The sequence below is a fragment of the Pseudorca crassidens genome, chromosome 5 (genome assembly GCF_039906515.1).
Source record: "Pseudorca crassidens isolate mPseCra1 chromosome 5, mPseCra1.hap1, whole genome shotgun sequence".
NCBI lineage: Eukaryota > Metazoa > Chordata > Mammalia > Artiodactyla > Delphinidae > Pseudorca > Pseudorca crassidens.
The window spans coordinates 101447079-101472361 of NC_090300.1; the positions used below are offsets into that span (position 1 = coordinate 101447079).

The following is a 25283-nucleotide window of genomic DNA, read 5'->3' on the forward strand; positions in this document are numbered from 1 at the left end:
TTAGCACTGTATTAGAGGCACATAGGTGGAAGCTGATAGTCCAGATATTGATGAGAACCTAAACTAGGATAATGGTACTGGTAATGCAAGAGAAACTGATGACTGCCAGAGTAAAATGGACAGTCGCTCCTGCGTACCACCATTTCACTGATATTTATCAACATGTAGACAAATAAATACACACATCCCTTCTAAGAAGGATAACACAGATAATACAAACACACTATGTTATTATCCTAAAAAAATATTACTTCCACTCCTCTTTTCTTCCTTGTACATAAGCTATTAGTTAATGTTGCTTTTCCTATCATAATAGTTCATCCCTCCATGTACACATTCACTACTGTAGCCAAGTTTTTCACATCATAACCTGAGTAACTTCACAAAGTATCCTGGCATTTTCTATGTGTACAGTTTTTCCTACTTCAATTCAACATACAAAGCTACCAGAAAAATGGTCTTCAAATATAATATGAATCACAGTAATCATATTAGTCTGGTCTATACTATATTCTAATCAAAAATTTTAAGCCTGACCTCATATATAACTATTTACTCCCTCTATCTGGCATATCTTGAAGTCTTAAATATTACGAAGCTGTAATATTAACTCATATTTCAGTTGCTCTAAAAATGTGTTTTTCAGATGGACCACTTATGTGATGTCTTCTTTTACCAAGAACATACATCATGTATAAGTATTCACCTCTCTTTTTCAGAATGTCACACAATTCTCTTTAATAAATAATCCCATAAAAGTCTCAAAGGATTTTTTCTACTAATTTTCTTTTTCTATCTTTCCAGTTACTGATAATGGCAAAGTAAACTGATCAGGTAAAACCTCCCACAAATAACTTAAAAACGTGGACAAAATAGAAGAAAACAACTATTTGAAATGACTAGAGGTCAGCCAAATGTCAGCAGACACCAAGAGTTTACCCCCCTGGAATTACAACAGGTGAGAATTGCAAACCCCAACCTCTGCAGCTCGAACCACAGAAAACCGGTGTTAACTTCATGGTTGGTCAAGCAGCCAGAAACTTGAGGGGAAAAGCCCTTGAGTTAAGAGAGTCACTGAAGGAATGAGACCTAAAATACGAGTATAAGCTCAGTCCCAAACCCCCAGCTGACCATGGGGGTAGGAGGGGAGAGGGTGACACCAAAAGGGCACAGAAGAAAAAGCAGCACACCTAGAGCTGAAAGGACTTAGCAGAGCGGTCAGCTGCTATAATCCCAGGAGGAAGAAGGAGTAATTTGAGTAAATACTAGAGCAGCAGTAAAAAAAATCCTCACAAGAACCTAAAAGAATTCCAAGTCTTTGCTGAAATAGCTCAGCTGGGAGAGCATTTGACTGAAGAATACCAAGTAATTAGAACATATTAACCACAATGTCCAGTTTTCAATCAAAAACTGTCAGATGTGCAAAGAAACAGGAATACGTGACCCATACTCAGTTTCCCCTGAGGGAAAGAGCAGAAGAAACTGACTCCAAACAGGCCCAGATGCTGGATGTAGCGAACATTTCAAAGCAGCTTTATAAGTAATTTTAAAGAATTAAATAAAAATACCTTCAATGAATTAAAGGGAAATACAATCTTAATGAATGAAAAGGTAAGGCATCTTAACAGAAAAAACTAACACTATAAAAAGAACCAAACGGAAATTCTAGAGCTGAAAGCACAGTAACTGAGAGGTAAAATTCACTAGAAAGGTTTAACAACAGATTGGAAATGGTAGAAAAAAATCAGTGAACGTGAAGAGTGATCAACAGGAATCATCCAATCTGAAGAACAGAGAGAAAAAAGAGTGAAGAAAAATGAACCTCAGAGAGCCATGGGACAATCAAGCTCTCCAGTGTACATATAATTGGAATCCCAAAAGAGAGAAAGCAGAAAAAATGTTGAAGAAATGATGCCCAAAATATAAAAAGAAAGCACAGTATAGATGCTGTTTTAAGGTTAAAAACATTCAAATAAAAGCAGTTTCTACACTAAATTAAACCAGAAATCTTCATTTAAATTGCCTTAATTTAAGATCAAAAGAAAGAATATCAAATATAATTTAAATCCAGCAACACATCTGAAATAAGATTATAAATGATTCAGATTTTTTAAAAAATAAACCCTCTGAATTCTACTTCTGATAAAATTTACCTGAACCAACAGAGGTTATTCTTTAAAGAGGACAGTTCTATTGCCTGGGAGAGGCCATGAGAAAGCTTTCCAGGGTGCTGGAAATCATCTACATCTTGATCTTGTTAGTATTTTACATAGGGTATGTACATAAGGTATATATGTGTGTGTGTGTGTGTGTGTATATATATATATATATATATATATAGGGTATAAACATTTATTGAACTGAACTCTTAAGATCTGAGCACTTCACCATATCCAAGTTATCTTCCATTAAAGAAGGAAAGAAGGAAAGGGGAGGAAGGAGAGGGGGAATAAAGGATGGGAGGAAGGCACTAACTTACCTGAAACCTGATCATCTGTTAAGCCAAATGCTGACATGACATTTTTATTGATTTCATCTTGGTTTTTTAAAGGATCAAAAGCTGACATACTTGCTGCCATAACCTGAGTAGACTGTTTCCCAGAAGAATCAGAAGCAGCAGGCTTTTCTTCCCTACTATCCACAGTATCTATAAAAGAAATAAGCAAAAACTTGTTTCTATTTTATCTATACTCAATAAGGCCTATAAAATATATGACAGCAAAATATATATGTGCATATACTCTGGAATGTTGAGGGTATCTCTGAAAATAGGATTATAGATAATTTTACCTTCTTCTTTGTACTTGTTTATATTTTTGTTTGTAAAATCAGGAAAAAAGGTCAAAAAGAGATGCAAAATAGATAAAATTTCTTGAGAAAGCTATTATGTATATCCTTCCCTAAGAATTATCAGATGAGAAAAAAAATACAAGCACCTTTACAGACAGAAACATTTTTATCCTTCTTTTTGAAGACCTATGACCTATATCCTAATATCAGACTCATACTGTGCACTAATGCTTTATTTTCTAAAAGGATAAAAAAGCTTAACTAAAGTTATGATATCAACTTCTATGTTTTATTTTTACTTGTCTTCTGGTTCATTATTAAAGTACATGGAAACCTCAAGCCAATGCATACTTTTAATTTACTATGTCTTCCTTTAAAATACTTATTACTTATTACAGATAAAACGATATGTGTCTGAGATTTGCTCAAAATAACATGGGGGGGTAGAAATGTGTGCAAGTATAGATGGCATGATACTATGAATTGATAATTGTTGAAGCTGTGTGGGTTCATGAAATTCATTATAGTATTATGCCTCTGTTTGTATATGTTTCAATTTTTCCATAATAAAATATTTTGAAAAATAGAATTTTAAACATTATGAGCAGGAAAAATTTTAAACCATGCTTTTCTTCTAAGGATACTACGGTACTAAACAGGCATTTACACTACCTTGTGAAAGAAAAGGGGTTCAAGAATAACCTACAGTTTATAAATAGAAACTTAAGGCCAACAAATAAAAACAAATAAAAACAAAACGAACAAGTTAACGAAAAGAATACTGCTAACCACTTACTCAAATAAAAGACAATTATCAATTCCTTTCTGTTACCAACCAAGTAAATGAACATCAGTTATTAAATCATCTCTGTGATCAAGACCAAATTTATCTTGTGAAAAAATGTACGGACTAAGTGGAATATAAATAAGCACACATGGGCTTACAGCTCTCATTTATTCCTATCATTCCTTTAGTTACATTAATATTTCCTAAATTTCTATAAGAAAGCTTCTATAACTACTGCTTTAAAATAAGTCTGCCAGTCATCCATCTTCCTCACCAATTTCCCTCCTCTAATTCCAAGGCCACATCTCAAGAGCACATCACACCAATCTTATGATTATTTCCCCTCACAGTGCTACCTTCCACTACCTATGCATACTTCCACTTAGGGCAAACTAAATTCACCAGGGAACACAATGTATGTCCACTAGCTCACTACTTCCTCCAGTAGCTACTGCAGAGCTACTGCTACAGGTCAATCCAGTATTTAAGGTGGCCTACACATCATCTGCCTCATAGAGGAAAGCAAATGTCCAAGCAAGTGTCCAAGGAGTCCATTACAGAGGTAGAGTGCTGAAAAACATAGGTAGCTATATTTTTTTTTTGCGGTACACGGGCCTCTCACTGTTGTGGTCTCTCCCATTGCAGAGCACAGGCTCCGGACACGCAGGCTCAGCGGCCATGGCTCACGGGCCCAGCCGCTCTGCGGCATGTGGGATCTTCCCAGACCGGGGCACGAACCCATGTCCCCTGCATCAGCAGGTGGACTCTCAACCACTGCGCCACCAGGGAAGCCCAAGGCACAGCATTTTAAAGAGCACTGACAGCTGAATTGTAGTTTTGTTTTTTGTTTTTTTTTTTGTGGTACGCGGGCCTCTCACTGTTGTGGCCTCTCCCGCTGCGGAGCACAGGCTCCGGATGCGCAGGCTCAGCGGCCATGGCTCACGGGCCCAGCCGCTCCGCAGCAGGTGGGATCTTCCCAGACTGGGGCACAAACCCGTGTCCCCTGCATCGGCAGGCGGACTCTCAACCACTGCGCCAGCAGGGAAGCCCCTGAGTGGTAGTTCTGTTTGGTGAACCAGACTTTCAGTTTCTGATGTAGCTTTTTGGCCTATTTTATGCTTGTTTTTTTTTCTTGAGATTATAAAATCAGAATATGTTCTAAGAGCTTACAAGCTTAGGAAATTTCATAAAATAGGTAAGCAATCTAAGTACAGGAGAGAAAAAAAAAGTTACAACCATCTATAAAAATAAAGCATAGGGCTTCCTTGGTGTTGGGTGTTGAATTATGATAAAAACTCTCCAGAAAGTGGGCATCGAGGGAACCTATCTCAACGTATTAAAGGCCATATATGACAAACCCACAGCCAACATCATTGTCAATGGTGGAAAACTGAAAGCATTTCCTCTAAGATCAGGAACAAGACAAGGATGTCCACTCTCGTCACTATTATTCAACATAGTTTTGTAACTGCTAGCCACAGCAATCAGAGAAGAAATACAAATTGCAAAAGAAGAAATAAAACTGTCACTGTTTGCAGATGACATGATACTATACACAAATAATCCTAAAGATGCTACCAGAAAACTACTAGAGCTAATCAATGAATTTGGTAAAGTTGCAGGATACAAAATTAATGCACAGGGCTTCCCTGGTGGCACAGTGTTTTAGAGTCCACATGCCGATGCAGGGGACACGGGTTCATGCCCTGGTCCGGGAAGATCCTACATGCCGCAGAGCGGCTGGGCCCATGAGCCATGGCCGCTGAGCCTGCACATCCGGAGCCTGTGCTCTGCAACGGGAGAGGCCACAACAGTGAGAGGCCCGCATACCGCAAAAAAAAAAAACAAAATTAATGCACAAAAATCTCTTGCATTCCTGTACACTAACACCAAAAGATCAGAAAGAGAAATTAAGGAAACAATCCCATTCACCACTGCAACAAAAAGAATAAAATACCTAGGAATAAACCTACCTAAGGAGGTAAAAGACCTGTCCTCAGAAAATTATAAGACACAGATGAAAGAAATCAAGGGTGACACAAACATATGGAGAGGTACACCATGTTCCTGGATTGGAAGAATAAATACTGTGAAAATGACTCTACTACCCAAAGCAATCTACAGATTCAATACAATCTCTATCAAATTACCAATGGCATTTTTTACAGAACTAGAACAAAAAAATCTTAAAATTTGTATGGAGATACAAAAGACTCCAAACAGCCAGAGCAATCTTGAGGGAAAAAAATGGAGGTGGAAGAATCAGACTCCCTAATTTCAGACTATACTACAAAGCTACAGTACTCAAGACAATATGGTACTGGCACAAAAACAGAAATATAGATCAATGGAACAGGACAGAAAGCCCAAAGATAAACCCAAACACCTATGGTCAACTTATCTATGACAAAGGAAGCAAGGATATATAATGGAGAAAAGACAGTCTCTTCAATAAGTGGTGCTGGGAAAACTGGATGGCTACATGTAAAAGAATGAAATTAGGACATTCCCTAATACCATACACAAAAATAAACTTAAAATGGATTGAAGACCTAAATGTAAGACTGGACGCTATAAAACTCTTAGAGGAAAACATAGGAAGAACACTCTTTGACATAAATCACAGCAAGATGTTTTATGACCCACCTCCTAGAGTAATGGAAATAAAAACAAAAATAAACAAATGGGACCTAATGAAACTTAAAAGCTTTTGCACAGCAAAGGAAACTACAAACAAGCGAAAAGACAACCCTCAGAATGGGAGAAAATATTTGCAAATGAATCAACGGACAAAGGATTAATCTCCAAAATATATAAACAGATCATGCAGATCAATATTAAAACAACAAACAACCCAATCCAAAAATGGGCAGAAGACCTAAATAGACATTTCTCCAAAGAAGACAAACAGATGGCCAAGAGGTGCATGAAAGGCTGCTCAACATCACTCATTATTACAGAAATGCAAATCAAAACTACAATGAGGGGGCTTCCCTGGTGGCGCAGTGGTTAAGAATACGCCTGCCAATGCAGGGGACACAGGTTCAAGCCCTGGTCTGGGAAGATCCCACATGCCACGGAGCATCTAGGCCCGTGAGCCACAACTACTAAACCTGCGCATCTGGAGCTTGTGCTCCACAACAAGAGAGGCCAGGACAGTGAGAGGCCCACGCACCACGATTAAGTGGCCCCCACTCACTGCAACTAGAGAAAGTCCTCACGCAGAAACAAAGACCCAACACAGCTAAAAAAAAAAAAAAAAAAAAAAAAAACTACAATGAGGTATCACCTCACACCAGTCAGAAATGGCATCATCAGAAAATCTACAAACAACAAATGCTAGAGAGGGTGTGGAATAAAGGGAACGCTCTTGCACTGTCGGTGGGAATGTAATTTGATACAGCCACTATTGAGAACAGTATGGAGGTTCCTTAAAAACCTAAAAATAAAACTACCATATGACCCAGCAATCCCACTACTGGGCATATACTCAGAGAAAACCGTAATTCGAAAAGACACATGTACCCCAATGTTCATTGCAGCCCTATTTACAATAGCCAGGTCATGGAAACACCCTAAATGCCCATCAACAGACGAATGGATAAAGAAGATGTGGTATGTATATACAATGGAATATTACTCAGCCATAAAAAGGAATGAAACTGGGTCATTTGTAGAGACGTCCCTGGACCTAGAGACTGTCATACAGAGTGAAGTAAGTCAGAAACAGAAAAACAAATATCATATATTAACGCATATATGTGGAATCTAGAAAAATGGTATACATGACCTTATTTGCAAAGCAGAAATAGAAGCACAGACAAAGAGAACAAATGTACGTATACCAGGGGGGAAAGAGGTGGTGTGGGAGGAATCGGGAGATTGGGATTGACATATATACACTAATATGTATAAAATAGATAACTAGTAAAAACCTGCTGTATGAGAATTGATTAATTAATTAATTTAATTATAAAAAAAAGCATAGAATGTACTATTCAGTTCATTAAGTAACTCAGATAGGACACAATGACTAGAAGGATGGCCATATAAAGAAACAATACATGATATGATTTCCAAGATGCAGAGAAGAAACCAATTTTTAACATCTTTTACATTAACATAGGTGAGATATTAACAATAAAACATATGAACACCTGGAAATAAACTAATAAAGAAAAGCAGTATGTGGAGAGAAATAAGTGAAGAGAAAGGTTGTTTCACCAAAAACAAAAAGCTTATAAATCTATTCCTTAGAGCAGAATACAGGCTACTGTAGGTTTCTGCACAGTACTGGCTCTACTTGTTGAATTCTGATCTAAGTTTCATAATATTCTACAGATGCTTTAACTCCTTCAAGTTATATGCAAATGTAGTGGTATCAGCATCTATGATTTCTTCTGGGAAAATGGTCAAAAGTTTTCTTCAGATCCTTGACCTAAAATTGGAGATTTTTGTTTAAAGATATTTGTTTGGAGAGATAGGATTCAAAAATGCCATTTGCTTTGACCTGAAATGTAAAAGGTTTCATCATAAAGAGGCCAGAAGGATCTCACTGTAGTATTTCAGCACATCTCTTTAGTATGTTCTGAAATCTGGAAGTGAAACTAGAAATTACTAATCAATCACCAAATATTTATCAAGCCATCTACCACTAACACAATTCCACATGGCTGGAGGAAGAGGGAAATGACGGATAATGCACCTTTAACTAAATCAAACAAAACTCCACAATTTAAATGGGGCCAAAAAGAGAGTATCTCAGAATCTAAAGGTTGCAAGGGATTATACAATACAACTTTTCCACAAAACTATCTTCTATTGAGCCCCTTACAGCCAGTCATCCAGAGTCTATAAAATACTACTATTTCACAATATGGACAGTTTTAAGCATGTGAAACTTATATGCAAACACAAAAATTATTAAAAAAATAAGTTTATTTTTAAAGTGCAACATCTAATATTAAAAGTCGAGGAAAGCAACTCTTTTACAATCTACTTTCAAGCCATACTTATATTTCAGTCTATATTATATATTTGGTCCCCAAACTATATTCAGTTCCAACTTTGTCAATAAACCTTGCTTTAACTTAATGTAAATAGTACATATAAGAACACCTACTGAACGCGGGCATAAGACCTCAGACCTCCCAAAAGGCAAGAAACTCCCCCACGTACCTGGGTAGGGCAAAAGAAAAAAAGAAAAAACAGAGACAAAAGAATAGGGACCGGACCTGCACCAGTGGGAGGGAGCTGTGAAGGAGGAAACGTTTCCACACTCTAGGAAGCCCCTTCACGGTCGGAGACTGCGGGTGGCGGAGGGGGGAAGCTTCGGGGCCGCAGAGAAGAGCACAGCAACAGGGATGCGGAAGGCAAAGTGGAGAGATTCCCGCACAGAGGATCGGTGCCAACCGGCACTCACCAGCCTGAGAGGCTTGCCTACCCACCCGCCGGAGTGGGCGGGGCTGGGAGCTGAGGCTCCGGCTTCGGTCGGAGCACAGGGAGAGGACTGGCGGCGTGAACACAGCCTGAAGCGGTTAGTGAACCACGGCTAGCTGGGAGGGAGTCCGGGGAAAAGTCTGGACCTGCCGAAGAGGCAAGAGACTTTTTCTTCCCTCTTTGCTTCCTGGTACGCGAGGAGAGGGGATTAAAATTGCTGCTTAAAGGAGCTCCAGAGACGCGAGGGAGCCGCGGCTAACAGCGCGGACCCCAGGGACGAGCATGAGACGCTAAGGCTGCTGCTGCCGCCACCAAGAAGCCTGTGTGCGAGCACAGGTCACTAACCACACCTCCCTTCCAGAGAGCCTGTGCAGCCCGCCACTGCCAGGGTCCCGGGATCCAGGGACAACTTCCCTGGGAGAACGCACAGCGAGGCTCAGGCTGGTGCAACGTCCCACCAACCTCTGCCACCGCAGGCTTTCTCCGCATCTGCACCCCTCCCTCCCCCTGGCCTGAGTGAGCCAGAGCCCCCGAGTCAGCTGCTCCTTTAACCCCGCCCTATCTGAGTGAACAACAGACGCCCTCCGGTGACCTACACGCAGAGGCGGGGCCAAATCCAAAGCTGAGACCCTGGGAGCTGTGAGAACAAAGAAGAGAAAGGGAAATCTCTCCCAGCAGCCTCAGAAGCAGCGGATTAAAGCTCCACAATCAACTTGATGTACCCTGCATCTGTGGAATACATGAATAGACAACGAATCATCCCAAATTGAGGAGGGGACTTTGGGAGCAAGATTTATTATTTTTCCCCTTTTCCTCTTTTTGTGAGTGTCTATGTGTATGCTTCTGTGTGAGATTTTGTCTGTATAGCTTTGTTTTCACCATATGTCCTAGGGTTCTATCTGTCCATTATATTTGTTATCTTCTTTTTAAAAAATTTTTTCTTCATAATTATTTTTTATTTTAATAACTATTTTATGTTACTTTATTTTATTTTATTTTATCCTTCTTTCTTCCTTTCTTTCTACTTTTTCTCCCTTTTATTCTGAGCCGTGTGGATGAAAGGCTCTTGGTGCTGCAGCCAGGAGTCAGTGCTGTGCCTCTGAGGTGGGAGAGACAACTTCAGGACACTGGTCTGCAAGAGACCTCCCAGCTCCACATAATATCAAATGGTGAAAATCTCCCAGAGATATCCATCTCAACACCAGCACCCAGCTTCACTCAATGACCAGCAAGCTACAGTGCTGGACACCCTATGCCACACAACTAGCAAGACAGGAACACAACCCCACCCATTAGCAGAGAGGCTGCCTAAAATCATAATAAGGCCACAGACACCCCAAAACACACCACCAGACGTGGACCTGCCCACCAGAAAAACAAGATCCAGCCTCATCCACCAGGAAGCCTACACAACCCACTGAACCAACTTTAGCCACTGGGGACAGACACCAAAAACAACGGGAACTACAAACCTGCAGCCTGCAAAAAGGAAACCCTGGTGGCGCAGTGGTTGAGAGTCAGCCTGCCGATGCAGGGGACACGGGTTCGTGCCCCAGTCCGGGAAGATCCCACATGCCGTGGAGCGGCTGGGCCTGTGAGCCATGGCCGCTGAGCCTGTGCGTCCGGAGCCTGTGCTCTGCAGCTGGAGAGGCCACGACAGTGACAGGCCCGCGTACCGCAAAAAAAAAAAAAAAAAAAAACCAGACCCCAAACACAGTAAGATAAGCAAAATGAGAAGACAGAAAAACACACAGCAGATGAAGGAACAAGATAAAAACCCACCAGACATAACAAATGAAGAGGAAATAGGCAGTCTACCTGAAAAAGAATTCAGAATAATGATAGTAAAGATGATCCAGAATCTTGGAAATAGAATAGAGAAAATGCAAGAAACATTTAACACAGACCAAGAAGAACTAAAGATGAAACAAGCAACGATGAACAACACAATAAATGAAATTAAAAATACTCTAGATGGGATCAGTAGCACAATAACTGAGGCAGAAGAATCGATAAGTGACCTGGAAGATAAAATAGTGGAAATAACTACTGCAGAACAGAATAAAGAAAAAAGAATCAAAAGAACTGAGGACAGTCTCAGAGAACTCTGGGAAAACATTAAACGCACCAACATTCGAATTATAGGGATTCCAGAACAAGAAGAGAAAGATAAAGGAACTGAGAAAATATCTGAAGAGATTATAGTTGAAAACGTCCCTAATATGGGAAAGGAAATATTTAATCAAGTCCGGGAAGCACAGAGAGTCCCATACAGGATAAATCCAAGGAGAAACATGCCAAGACACATATGAATCAAACTGTCAAAAGTTAAATACAAAGAAAACATATTAAAACCAGCAAGGGAAAAACAACAAGTAACACACAAGGGAATTCCCATAAGGTTAACAGCTGATCTTTCCCCAGAAACTCTGCAAGCCAGAATGGACTGGCAGGACATACTTAAAATGATGAAGGAGAAAAACCTACAACCAAGATTACTCTACCCAGCAAGGATCTCATCCAGATTTGATGGAGAAATTAAAACCTTTACAGACAAGCATAAGCTGAGAGAGTTCAGCACCACCAAACCAGTTTTACAACAAATGCTAAAGGAACTTCTCTAGGCAAGAAACACAAGAGAAGGAAAAGACCTACAATAACAAACCAAAACAATTAAGAAAATGGGAATAGAAACATACATATCAATAATTACCTTAAATGTAAATGGACTAAATGCTCCCACCAAAAGACACAGATTGGCTGAATGGATACAAAAACAAGACCCATATATATGCTGTCTACAAGAGACCCACTTCAGACCTAGAGACACATACAGACTGAAAGTGAGGGGATGGAAAAAGATATTCCATGCAAATGGAAACCAAAAGAAAGCTGGAGTGACAATTCTCATATCAGACAAAATAGACTTTAAAATAAAGACTATTACAAGAGACAAAGAAGGACACTACATAATGATCAAGGGATCAATCCAAGAAGATATAACAATTGTAAATATCTATGCACCCAACATAGGAGCACCTCAATACATAAGGCAAATACTAATAGCCATAAAAGGGGAAATGGACAGTAAAACATTCATAGTAGGGGACTTTAACACCCCACTTTGACCAATGGACAGATCATCCAAAATGAAAATACATAAGGAAACACAAGCTTTAAATGACACATTAAACAAGATGGACTTAATTGATATTTATAGGACATTCCACCCAAAAACAACAGAATACACATTTTTCTCAAGTGCTCATGGAACATTCTCCAGGACAGATCATATCTTGGGTCACAAATCAAGACTTGGTAAATTTAAGAAAATTGAAATTGTATCAAGTATCTTTTCCGACCACAACGCTATGAGACTAGATATCAATTACAGGAAAAGATCTGTAAAAACTACAAACACATGGAGGGTAAACAATACACTACTTAATAACGAAGTGATCACTAAAGAAATCAAAGAGGAAATGAAAAAATACCTAGAAACAAATGACAATGGAGACACGATGACCCAAAACCTATGGAATGCAACAAAAGCAGCTCTAAGAGGGAAGTTTATAGCAATACAATCCTACCTTAAGAAACAGGAAACATCTCGAATAAACAACCTAACCTTGCATCTACAGCAATTAGAGAAAGAAGAACAAAAAAACCCCAAAGTTAGCAGAAGGAAAGAAATAAAGATCAGATCAGAAATAAATGAAAAAGAAATGAAGGAAACGATAGCAAAGATCAATAAAACTAAAAGCTGGCTCTTTGAGAAGATAAACAAAATTGATAAACCATTAGCCAGTCTCATCAAGAAAAAAAGGGTGGAACACTCAAATCAATAGAATTAGAAATGAAAAAGGAGACGTAAAAACTGACACTGCAGAAATACAAAAGATCATGAGAGATTACTACAAGCAACTCTATGCCAATAAAATGGACAACCTGGAAGAAATGGACAAATTCTTAGAAAGGCACAACCTGCCAAAACTCAATCAGGAAGAAATAGAAAATATGAACAGACCAACCACAAGCACTGAAATTGAAACTGTGATTAAAAATCTTCCAACAAACAAAAGCCCAGGACCAGATGGCTTCACAGGCAAATTCTATCAAACATTTAGAGAAGAGCTAACACCTATCCTTCTCAAACTCTTCCAAAACATAGCAGAGGGAGGAACACTCCCAAACTCATTCTATGAGGCCACCATCACCCTGATAACAAAACCCGACAAGGATGTCACAAAGAAAGAAAACTACAGGCCAATATCACTGATGAACACACATGCAAAAATCCTCAACAAAATACTAGCAAACAGAATCCAACAGCACATTAAAAGGATCATACACCATGATGAAGTGGGTTTTATTCCAGGAATGCAAGGATTCTTCAATATATGCAAATCAATTAATGTGATACACCATATTAACAAATTGAAGGAGAAACGCCATATGATCATCTCAATAGATGCAGAGAAAGCTTTCGACAAAATTCAGCACCCATCTGATAAAAACCCTGCAGAAAGTAGGCACAGAGGGAACTTTCCTCAACATAATAAAGGCCATATATGACAAACCCACAGCCAACATCGTCCTCAATGATGAAAAACTGAAACCATTTCCACTAAGATCAGGAACAAGACAAGGTTGCCCACTCTCACCACTCTTATTCAACATAGTTTTGGAAGTTTTAGCCACAGCAATCAGAGAAGAAAAGGAAATAAAAGGAATCCAAATCGGAAAAGAAGAAGTAAAGCTGTCACTGTTTGCAGATGACATGATACTATACATAGAGAATCCTAAAGATGCTACCAGAAAACTACGAGAACTAATCAATGAATTTGGTAAAGTAGCAGGATACAAAATTAATGCACAAAAATCTCTGGCATTCCTATACACTAATGATGAAAAATCTGAAAGTGAAATCAAGAAAACACTCCCATTTACCATTGCAACAAAAAGAATAAAATATCTAGGAATAAACCTACTTAAGGAGAAAAAAGACCTGTATGCAGAAAATTATAAGACACTGATGAAAGAAATTAAAGATGATACAAATAGATGGAGACATATACCATGTTCTTGGATTGGAAGAATCAACATTCTGAAAATGAGTCTACTACCCAAAGCAATCTACAGATTCAATGCAATCCCTGTCAAACTACCACTGGCATTTTTCACAGAACTAGAACAAAAAAATTCACAATTTGTATGGAAACACAAAAGACCCCGAATAGCCAAAGCAATCTTGAGAACGAAAAACGGAGCTGGAGGAACCAGGTTCCCTGACTTCAGACTATACTACAAAGCTACAGTAATCAAGACAGTATGGTACTGGCACAAAAACAGAAAGATAGATCAATGGAATAGGATAGAAAGCCCAGAGATAAACCCACGCACATATGGTCACCTTATCTTTGATAAAGGAGGCAGGAATGTACAGTGGAGAAAGGACAGCCTCTTCAATAAGTGGTGCTGGGAAAACTGGATAGGTACATGTAAAAGTATGAGATTAGATCACTCCCTAACACCATACACAAAAATAAGCTCAAAATGGATTAAAGACCTAAATGTAAGGACAGAAACTATCAAACTCTTAGAGGAAAACATAGGCAGAACACTCTATGACATAAATCACAGCAAGATCCTTTTTGACCCACCTCCTAGAGAAATGGAAATAAAAACAAAAATAAACAAATGGGACCTAATGAAACTTCAAAGCTTTTGCACAGCAAAGGAAACCATAAACAAGACCAAAAGACAACCCTCAAAATGGGAAAAAATATTTGCAAATGAAGCAACTGACAAAGGATTAAACTCCAAAATGTACAAGCAGTTCATGCAGCTCAATAACAAAAAAACAAGCAACCCAATCCAGAAATGGGCAGAAGACCTAAATAGACATTTCTCCAAAGAAGATATACAGACTGCCAACAAACACATGAAAGAATGCTCAACATCATTAATCATTAGAGAAATGCAAATCAAAACTACAATGAGATATCATCTCACACCAGTCAGAATGGCCATCATCTAAAAATCTAAAAACAATAAATGTTGGAGAGGGTGTGGAGAAAAGGGAACACTCTTCCACTGCTGGTGGGAATGTGAATTGGTACAGCCACTATGGAGAACAGTATGAAGGTTCCTTAAAAAACTACAAATAGAACTACCATATGACCCAGCAATCCCACTACTGGGCATATACCCTGAGAAAACCATAATTCAAAAAGAGTCATGTACCAAAATGTTCATTGCAGCTCTATTTACAATAGCCAGGAGATGGAAACAACTTAAGTGTTCATCATCGGAGGAATGGATAAAGAAGATGTGGCACATATATACAATGGAATATTACTCAGCCATAAAAAGAAATGAAATCGAGTTATTTGTAGTGAGGTGGATGGACCTAGAGTCTGTCATACAGAGTGAAGTAAGTCAGAAAGAGAAAGACAAATACCGTATGCTAACACATATATATGGAATCTAAGAAAAAAAAAATGTCATGAAGAACCTAGGGGTAAGATGGGAATAAAGACCCAGACCTACTAGAGAATGGACTTGAGGATATGGGGAGGGGGAAGGGTAAGCTGTGACAAAGTGAGAGAGTGGCATGGACTTATATACACTACCAAACGTAAAATAGATAGCTAGTGGGAAGCAGCTGCATAGCACAGGGAGATCAGCTCGGTGCTTAGTGACCAGCTGGATGGGTGGGATAGGGAGGGTGGGAGGGAGGGAGACGCTGGAGGAAGGAGATATGGGAACATATGTATATGTATAACTGATTCACTTTGTTATAAAGCAGAAACTAACACACCATTGTAAAGCAATTATACTCCAATTAAAAAAATATATAGTACATGTCATCTGTAAAATGGAAAAAAATACATTTTTCTTTGCATATTATGAACACTGTGCTTAAGGTAAACTATACACCATTTGAGTGTACTAATCTAAGAATACTTTTTTATTTGAAACTATTAATACTTCATATATCACATAAAATTCATGAAATGATTTCCATTACTAAGGCTCATTAGTTAACTATTACATTGAAAAGGGTTCAAGAGCCAAAGGCGTTTGAAAACCAACCTATGTCATAAACCCGGGAGTCTAAGACTAGCTGTAAAACAATCACCCAGAGGGCACTTTAACAATGGGATCCCCAGGCCCTGCCCTCCAAGAGGTCTGGGATGAGATCCAGGAATTGGTATAATAAAATCTCCCAGTAATCTTAAAGAATGGCCAGGTTTGGGAACACAGATATGAATATTAGCACAGATGCAGGAATAAGAAAGGGTAACAATGGAGGTGCCATCCTACTACTGCTGAGAAAGAGTTAGAAAAAAAAACTTCAAAAAGATATAAAAAGGATAAATCAGAATAAAATGACTTCATGGTCTACCATTTTCAGGAATGTTGGTGGATGGTCCCGGTTCTCCAGGTGGTTCCAAGCTATCCAATAAGCGATTCACTTTATTTCGAAGTTCTATCAGTTCTCGACGAAGATATTTCACCTGACTTGATTCAAGGGGTCTTGGCTGGCCATTAACTGGAATAAAAGCATTAATTTTCTTAAAATTAGGAAATATTCTTCAATAAGGATATCAGTAGAATAATATGCAATAAGGAAAAATCAAAATAACTTCTTGAAAAAGTTAAACAAAATCAAACAAGATACCTATTGACACCATTCAAATAACTTTTTAAGGAAAGGATTCTTCATTGCTACTTACTAATTTTTGGAAAAAATAAATATTCGTTAGTCTTTGCTGATGCCAGATCTATGGCTTACAACCCATAATGGTAAAACAAAACAAAATAAGTTAATTAAAAGAATTCAACTACAGTGAAATAAATTAAAAATACAGAAAGCTTTAATATATTTTAATAGAAATTATGTACCTTCAAAAGCTCATTTTATTTCACACAATTCTTTTATAGCCTTAAAATATTCAATAAACACCTTATTAAAGGTACAATATGACTGCAGGTTTTTTATCATTCTTGCCTACTTCTGACCTAAAAACAAGAAAAATTAGCTACCTAAAATAACTGACCTAAAAAGTAACCTATTAAAAAAAAAATGCAGAATTCATAAATTCACATCACCACTGTCCTTCAAAGTAGTTACTTCCAAAGCAGCACATTAGCCACATAAAGTCAGATTATTCAATAATGATTGTTTTTTTAAACAAAGGCAATATTACCTCATTTAATTACCCATTTTGTGCAAATGACTTTCAGCTGACTAAAAAATAATCCTTCATCCAGCAACAAAGACCATCACCACTGAGATTGTTAATTTTAAAATTTTTAATTTATTAATTCACAAGGCTCTGAATGCAAACCTCAAGATAGGAGTTGAAAAATTAAACTAAACTCAAATGTTTTTTATGCATTGTCAGTATACACATATACAAATTCCTAAGGCACCAAATTAGAAAAGGAAATCTATTTGAAAATAAAGGTTCAGTGAGATTCTTTGTAAAATATGTTTCATACATCAAACCACCAATATAAGCTTTTAAAAGATAATCCACCAGTATTTTACATACTCCCTATACAGTTATGAGGAAGTTCAATATAATCTACCTGTATCAATGGCTGGCTTTTACTGGGCATTACTGTTTTTCTCTAATAGCTGAAAAGAAGAAAAGCAGCTCCTGACAGCTAAGAACTGACCCAGTACTGTAGGACAGGCTTGAGTGTTGCTAGAAGCTGGCATGGCACTGACAGGTAGGTTGTGGTGTTCCCTTGTTGAACATAAACAATTTCAGAAAACACTAACAGTACATCAAATACATCTCAATAAAATTTTCAAAATTTAAAAAACAAAGAACATGAACAATCAGAAAAGATCACTGTGGGACTGTGATAGCTCAAGACAAAAAAGAAAACCAGTCCATATCATGTGAGACCTAGACAAAAACAAGAATGTTGACCAAACCACAAAAATGACCAAACATCCCTGGCTAATTATGCGTGACTGTCGCAGTTTTACCAATCACAGCTTTAGCCTCAATTCACTACCCCCACCAAAGCCCCATTCCTTGAACCTTATCCAAAATCATCTAACACAAGCCCAAGCCCTATGAAAATTCCTTTCTAACACGTTTTTACTGACACCCTATTGTTCTCCATGGTGTTCATTCTCCCTCATTGCAATGTATTTGAAATTAAGCCCCGTTTCATTCCTAAAACCGCTTACTTGTGCCTTCTTTTTTCTTAAGTAATCTCAATAGAGGTTTGCAAGTTGTATATTTTCAAAATTGATGATCCTATCAATTCCCCAACTTCTAGTTCATTTCTGCTCTTTATTATTTTCTTCCAAGTTACCTGGACTTATTTTGTCCTTTTTCTTTTTAGCTTTAGCATGCTCTAAAAACTATGTCATATAAAAGTCATCACTGGGCTTCCCTGGTGGCGCAGTGGTTGAGAGTCCACCTGCCGATGCAGGGGACACGGGTCCATGCCCTGGTCCGGGAAGATCCCTCATGCCGCGGAGCGGCTGGGCCCGTGAGCCATGGCCGCTGAGCCTGTGCGTCCGAAGCCTGTGCTCCGCAACGGGAGAGGCCACAGCAGTGAGAGGCCCGCGTACCGCAAAAAAAAAAAAAAAAGTTATCACTAATTATTTCTAATTCGTATTGTGATTTCTTCTTTGATATGTTACTTAAAAGCATATTTTTATCTTCAAAAGTATGGGAGTTTGGGTTCTTTTTTGTCAAATAGTTCCTAATGAGACCAGAGAATATGATCTCTAGGATATTCCTTCCCTGATATTGAGACTCATTAGAAAACCTAGTACATGGTCAGCTTTTATAAATATCCATATGCACTAAAGAAAAACTGAATCCTGCCCTGATTGCTAGATGTATAAGATCAAGCCTGTATTTGTTCTGTTTAAATTTTGAGGCTGCTTAACCTATCAGTTTCAGAGAGAAGCGTATTGAAAGCTCTCTTATGAATTTTTCCTTCTTCTGTCAATTTTTCCTTGAGGAAAAATCTAAGGCTATGATGTGTAAGTGTTCAGAATTATTGTATCTTCCCAGAGAATTATTTTTTATCATGATGAAGTGACTATTACTAATAAAGTTTTCACTTAAGAGTCTACTCTGTTATACTACAAACTAGCCTTGAGTTTGTCTAGTATACAAACTTTTCTAGCCCATTACTTTCCAACTCTGCATAATAATCTTTTGGTATGTCTCTTATAATCAGCATGTAACAAAATTGTTTAACCAATAAAAGTGTCTGTCTTTTAACTTGTATGTTTAGTCTGTTTATGTGTACTGTGGTTAGTATTTTGTGCTACTTTCTATTTTTCAAGCTTTCTCTGCTTCTTTTCCTCCTTCCTCACCATCTAGTTAACCAAGTAAGTACCCTTTGTTTCCTTCTTTTCCCTCTACTGGCTATTTCTAGTCTTTCAATAATCCCTCTTACATTTTAGAAAAGCATACTTCAATTTAAAAAACCTAAGTTAATTACTATCCTCCTCCCAAAGAATCCAAGTCTTTAAAGTATTTTAATTCCTATCATCCTCTCCTGTCTTACATATAATTATTGCTCAGTATTTTTGTTCCATCTTGTTTCTATATTCCTAAAACTATTATTTAATAATCAATGCTCATTTAAATTCATACATTAACCAGTTTATTTGCTCACAATTTCTTGCATCTTTTACCATTCTTCGGACTCAATTTCCTTTTTGCTGACAAACCATTTTTAAAAATTCTTTTACAAGTGTCCTTGACGCTTGTTAAATTCTCAGTCTTTGTTTGAAAATGTTATTTCCCCTTATTCCTTAAGTTTAGCAGACTACAGAATGCTACTTGTCTACCCATCTTTTTGTGAACAGTGGAAGATGTTATTCTATTGTCTTCCAATTTCTGTTGTTACTGTGAAGAAGTCTAACAGTCTAATTGCTTTGTAGGTGATCAGTCTACAGGCTGATTCACTCAGGCTACTTTTAAGATTATCTCTTTGTCTTATATATTCTCCAGCTTCATGACAATACATCCAATGGAGATTTATTTTTACTTACCCTGCTCAGGACTCACTGTGCCTCCTGAAACTGAGCGTTTATATCTTTTATATAATTCTGAAAAATTCTTTAGTCATTACTTCCTCATATATTTCCACTCCCCTATTCTCTCCTTCTTTAAAGTCTTAATGGAAATAAGCTGGACCTTCTCAAATTCCCTCTCATTATTCTCCATCTCTGTGTTTTTGTGCTCTATTCTGTCATTTCTTTAGACCACCTTCCACTTTACTAATTCCCTCTTTGGCTGTGACTAATCTGCTGTTCTAACTCACCACTTAGTATTTAATTTCAATTTTAATTGACTAATATTTTTCATTTCCACAAGTTACCTTAAGTTCTTTTTTATGGGGGGGTATTGATGTATAGCTGATTTACAATGTTGTGCTAGTTTCAGGTGTACAGCACAGTGATTCAGTTATATATATATATATATATATACACACATACATACATATATATCTTTTCCAGATTCTTTTCCATTATAGGTTATTACAAGATGGTTGAATCTTGTAATACAGTCCCCTGTGCTATACTGTAGTTCCTTGTTATTTATCTACCTTAAGTTTTTAATCGGTTCCTTTTTTCATAGTGCCTAGTTCTTATATGCTTATTTCTTCTTTTATGTCCAATAACTTTTAATATATATTTTATTATCACTTCTACTAACTGAAGTTCTTGGAAATCTAATCCTACTATTAGTTGTATCCATTGTTTCCTGCTTACATGGATGTTTCATGTGTCTTACACTTTTGACCTCTAAGTTCATCAACAGGATTTTATCTGTGAGAAGCCTATGTGATTTGAACTGAGAACATACACCCTCCAGAGAGATTTCTGCCTTTGTTTCTTGCAATTTTTCGTGGTAGTAACTGGGCTTGGGAGTTCCCAAAGGACCACTGGTTATGAATCCTCAAGGGAGCCTTTGCAAACCCCTGGCATCCCAGGGTATATGAGAATTTCCCCTGTCAATTCCTTGACTCTACCAACTAAGAGATATTTTTCTTCTACAATATTCTTTTTGAGAGTATAGCCACTGAGGGTCTAGGATCCAAGGCCTATACCACGTAGATACCAAATGACAAATCCTTAGATTATGCACACTAAAACCTTCACCATCACCACCAAAAGCATCCCAAGTCTCAGCTTTTGGTACTTCAGGTGCTGGTTTTTAACTCCAACTATATTTTGGTCCCTGACATTTTCCTCAAGTTCTTGAGCAAGCTCAGGTGTGTAATTCAAAAAATATATTTGAAATAGTTTATTTAGCACATCCTCAGTGTTTCTGGGATGAAGATTCAGTTTACCTAATCTGCTTGATAGATGGCCAATAGTGGTTAAGTATTTTAGATTCAATATTGTAAAAAGATACCTTTTACTTAAAAAAAATTTTAACAGTTTTTGTTAGCATTTTAAAATGATTCATGCTCACCCTTCCTAGATGGAGAGGAAATAAATACAAATTAAATCAATTGGTCATGATCATATTTCATGGAACTGTAATGGTCAGTGCCACATAATTTTTTTTTTCCGGTAAGCTTATTACAATTTGTTTCCTCTGACAAACACCCAGTTTGCCTGAGTTTTAAAAGGGTACTTCCTTTGCCCCACTTGAGCCACAAAATTTTTTTAAAATGCTAACCAAAACATCCAGAAAAAAAGTCCACATTTTATTTTTCACATAATCATACTACCACTTTAACTCTGCAATCACTTCTATCTTGTCCCTTAAGCATTCTGCCTTGCAAATCTGTCATGATCTATAAGAAAACAGAATCTAATAGATTAAAATTAGTCTTATATTTGTTTTTTATCAGAACTATCTCTAATCTTTAAGTACTCCTTGAAAAATAATTTCTAAAAAGTATCAGGCCTATATGTTAAACCCTGAGAATAAATAAAAACATACTACATTAGAAAAGATAATTATATATTCTTAGAGAACTAAACTTAATAAAGGTAGTTTTAACACTGCAATTATTTTCAGTCCTGGAAACACTTATACAAGTGGCACATATTATTATTTAGGGTAACCGAGCAGATGAGTTATTTAAAATATGTCTACTTTCTACTAATCTTCAAAGAAAAAGAATATAGTTAAGCCTTAATAATTTAAAAATTCTGATATAGCTGAAAAGTTACCACTTAGTTCTGAGTCTTTAACACGAAAAAAGCTAAACAGTTTTTCATAAAAATACAATGAATAGTATATTTATTAGAAAGTTTACCACTTACCAAATAACGTCAGTTTCAGTATCCTACTACACTGAATTGCAAAGGAAAGGTCAGAACTATCAAAAATTGTTATAAGATCTCCATCTGAAACAAACAAAAAAAAGTTTCAGATTTGAATTAGTAGTAAACTAGGATATATGTTCAATTAAATGCAAAATGTAGATCACAGAGCATAATTAGCATCTCCCATAAAAACCTTAAATATAAAGGATCTAGGAAAGATGTATTTGTTCAAATGATACTAAATCAATTTCACTTATTACTTTTATGGCAAGATATTTATCATATACTCAGAAGAAGAGCCAACAAACACATAGCTAAGATTAATACATTAAGTAATCTTTTACTAGTCACCAGGAGATTACAGTTTAGACTGAAATCTTTTCCATTCTAAAAAATTTAAATGTATTTATCAGAAATTAAAGTAATAAGGACTTACATGGTGGCACAGTGGTTAAGAATCCGCCTGCCAATGCAGGGGACATGGGTTTGAACCCTGGTCCGGGAATATCCCACATGCTGCGGAGCAACTAAACCTGTGCGCCACAACTACTGAGCCTGCACGCCACATCTACTGAGACCACGTGCCACAACTACTGAAGCCCATGCACCTAGAGCCTGTGCTCCACAACGAGAGAAGCCACCACAATGAGAAGCCTGCACACAGCAAGGAAGAGTAGCCCGTGCTCGCCCCAACTAGAGAAAGCCCACACACAGCGACAAAGACCCTACACAGCCATAAATAAATAAGTTTATTTAAAAAGAAAGAAATTAAATAATGATTCTCAAGGTTCAAATTTTAATTCTAAGTACAGTAAAACTCCACTGACACAAATGGAGGGGAAGCCACATACAATAGTAACTAAAAAGGTTGTAAAAAAAAAATCTTTTTGCAGAATTGTCCTAATAAATGGATAGACAGTGGAGTCTTTCAGGTCCCTGACCATCTCGATGCTGAGATGGAAACTATCAATTCTCCACAGGAAAAATATTCATATACACAAGATTCTGAAATACCCTAGATCCCAAGGATAAAGAATACTATAATTAGCATATCAACTGCCTGTTCAAAAGCTTTCAAAGGGCTAGGAAAAAAATTGCTAGAGAAAGAACAGAAAAGCAGCCACAGCAAGGAACTGATCAGGGGCCTCTGCAAGGTATCTTCGACACAGCTGTGGGGAAGGAGGGTGCCTGGGGAGGCTGAGAGGCTGCTCCAGCGATGCTCTGCTACACCAATTTTAACACTGATTAGGCAGACTTATTTTGGACAAAGATGGCAATAAAAGCCATAACTGAGGATTTTATCATTGTTTTTTGCTCTTTACAGCCACATCCATATTTTACAACAAAAACATCTAATGCTCAACTTCAGGGATTCTACTCATAAACATATTTTTAAGAAAATAAAGTATATATGTAAAAGAAGGAAACTTTCTATAACTGCCTTTTTCTTTTCTGATTTCTACAACAGAAACAATATCTCTGACGGCAGGAACTCTTTACCTAAGTCAGTCCTCTATCCTCATGCCCAAGAGTCTATGGAACACAAATCTGTACAATTCAAAGCACTCAAAAACACGATGGGGCTTCCCTGGTGGTGCAGTGGTTGAGAGTCCGCCTGCCAATGCAGGGGACACGGGTTTGTGCCCCGGTCCAGGAAGATCCCACATGCTGCGGAGCGGCTAGGCCCGTGAGCCATGGCCGCTGAGCCTGCGCATCCGGAGCCTGTGCTCCGCAACGGGAGAGGCCACAACAGTGAGAGGCCCGCGTACCGCAAAAAAAAACAAAAAAAAAAAAACAAAAAAAAAAACAAAAAAAACACGATGAAAAACAAATTCAATGTGATAACTAGATGTGGAAGTTTCAACAATGAGGATACCCAAAGCTAGGGGGTTACAAACTGCAACCAATGGACAAATCCTTGCTTACAGGACCTCAAACTAAGAATGGTTTTTATATTTTTAGAGGTTCTAGAAAAAAGAAGATGAGACAGAGGCCTTATGTGACCCACAATGCTAAAATATTTATTATCTGATCCTTTAAAGAAAAAGTATGCTGACCCTTCCCTAAACAAAAATAAGAGAGAGCCAGTAAAACAGTAAACTCAGCTTAAGATATGCCAAGTTTGAGGTAAGAGCAAATCATCTGAGGTAAAACCATTAAAGATGAGTTGTACAGTCAAAAAAAAAAAAAAAAAAAAAAGGACAAACTGATCAAATTTAGGCACACATTTGGAAGTCAAACAGTTGAAAGTCAATGTATTGTAAGTTGAAAGTCAATGTATTGTAAGTAGATGAGATTACTAGGGAAGAGAACAGGAAGAAAACTGCTCTCCTTTTTTGTTCCTTAACATGGGTGACCCTCAAAAATTAGTTCTGGGTACCATTAGATGACACATTGCAAAAAAAGAAAGGAGAATTACACCTGTAGTGAAATAATCAGCTTAGCTGATCATCAATGATTTATACTCCCTTTCCTCAGTGTAAGTTGTTGGGAAGTGCCTGTCCAACCAGGGACATTTCCCAACCTACTGACATCAACACAGTCATGTGACCAATGTGATGTGAGCAGAAACTAGGCCTAGAGAGTACAGTCTCCCATGTGATTCTCTACACTCTGTCTTCATGCAGCTGCTTGCTGGATGCCAGTGCTCAAGGTGAGCTTGTTAGCCATGTGTTGAATATATCAGAGCTGGGTCCCTGAATGATTTCTTGAGTGTTAAACCATTGAGATTTTAAGATTTCCGCTGTAACAGCTGGCATTACTTCAAGCCAACACACAGAGAGAAACAGAGAAGAAGCTATTAGTGATAAGAAGAAAACTGAGACAACACAGTGTCAGAGATATTAAGGGGTAAGAGTATTTAAAAAAGGATGGTGTGGATAGCAGTGCCAAGTATTGAGATCAAGGTGAAATAGACTGGAAATAAATTCAGCGATAAGAAAGATACTGGTAACCACCTAAAGCACAATTATCAGTAGAGAT

The 25283-nt window shown here is 37.6% G+C and overlaps 1 protein-coding gene across 8 annotated transcripts in view; it reads right to left on the minus strand.

Annotated features, from left to right (window-relative positions):
* The window catches only part of TFG (trafficking from ER to golgi regulator), a 43381-nt gene that overhangs the window by 12098 nt on the left and 6000 nt on the right, over nt 1–25283 (minus strand). For 7 of the 8 annotated variants that reach the window (XM_067739090.1, XM_067739088.1, XM_067739089.1 and 4 more), the window contains exons 3-5: nt 22299–22382; nt 16428–16574; nt 2480–2647 (exon numbers count right to left, since the gene is read on the minus strand). In XM_067739090.1, coding sequence (XP_067595191.1) covers nt 2480–2647; nt 16428–16574; nt 22299–22382 — 399 coding nt within the window. The remainder of the gene's footprint in view (nt 1–2479; nt 2648–16427; nt 16575–22298; nt 22383–25283) is intronic. The other variant, XM_067739091.1, reaches the window with a different exon arrangement.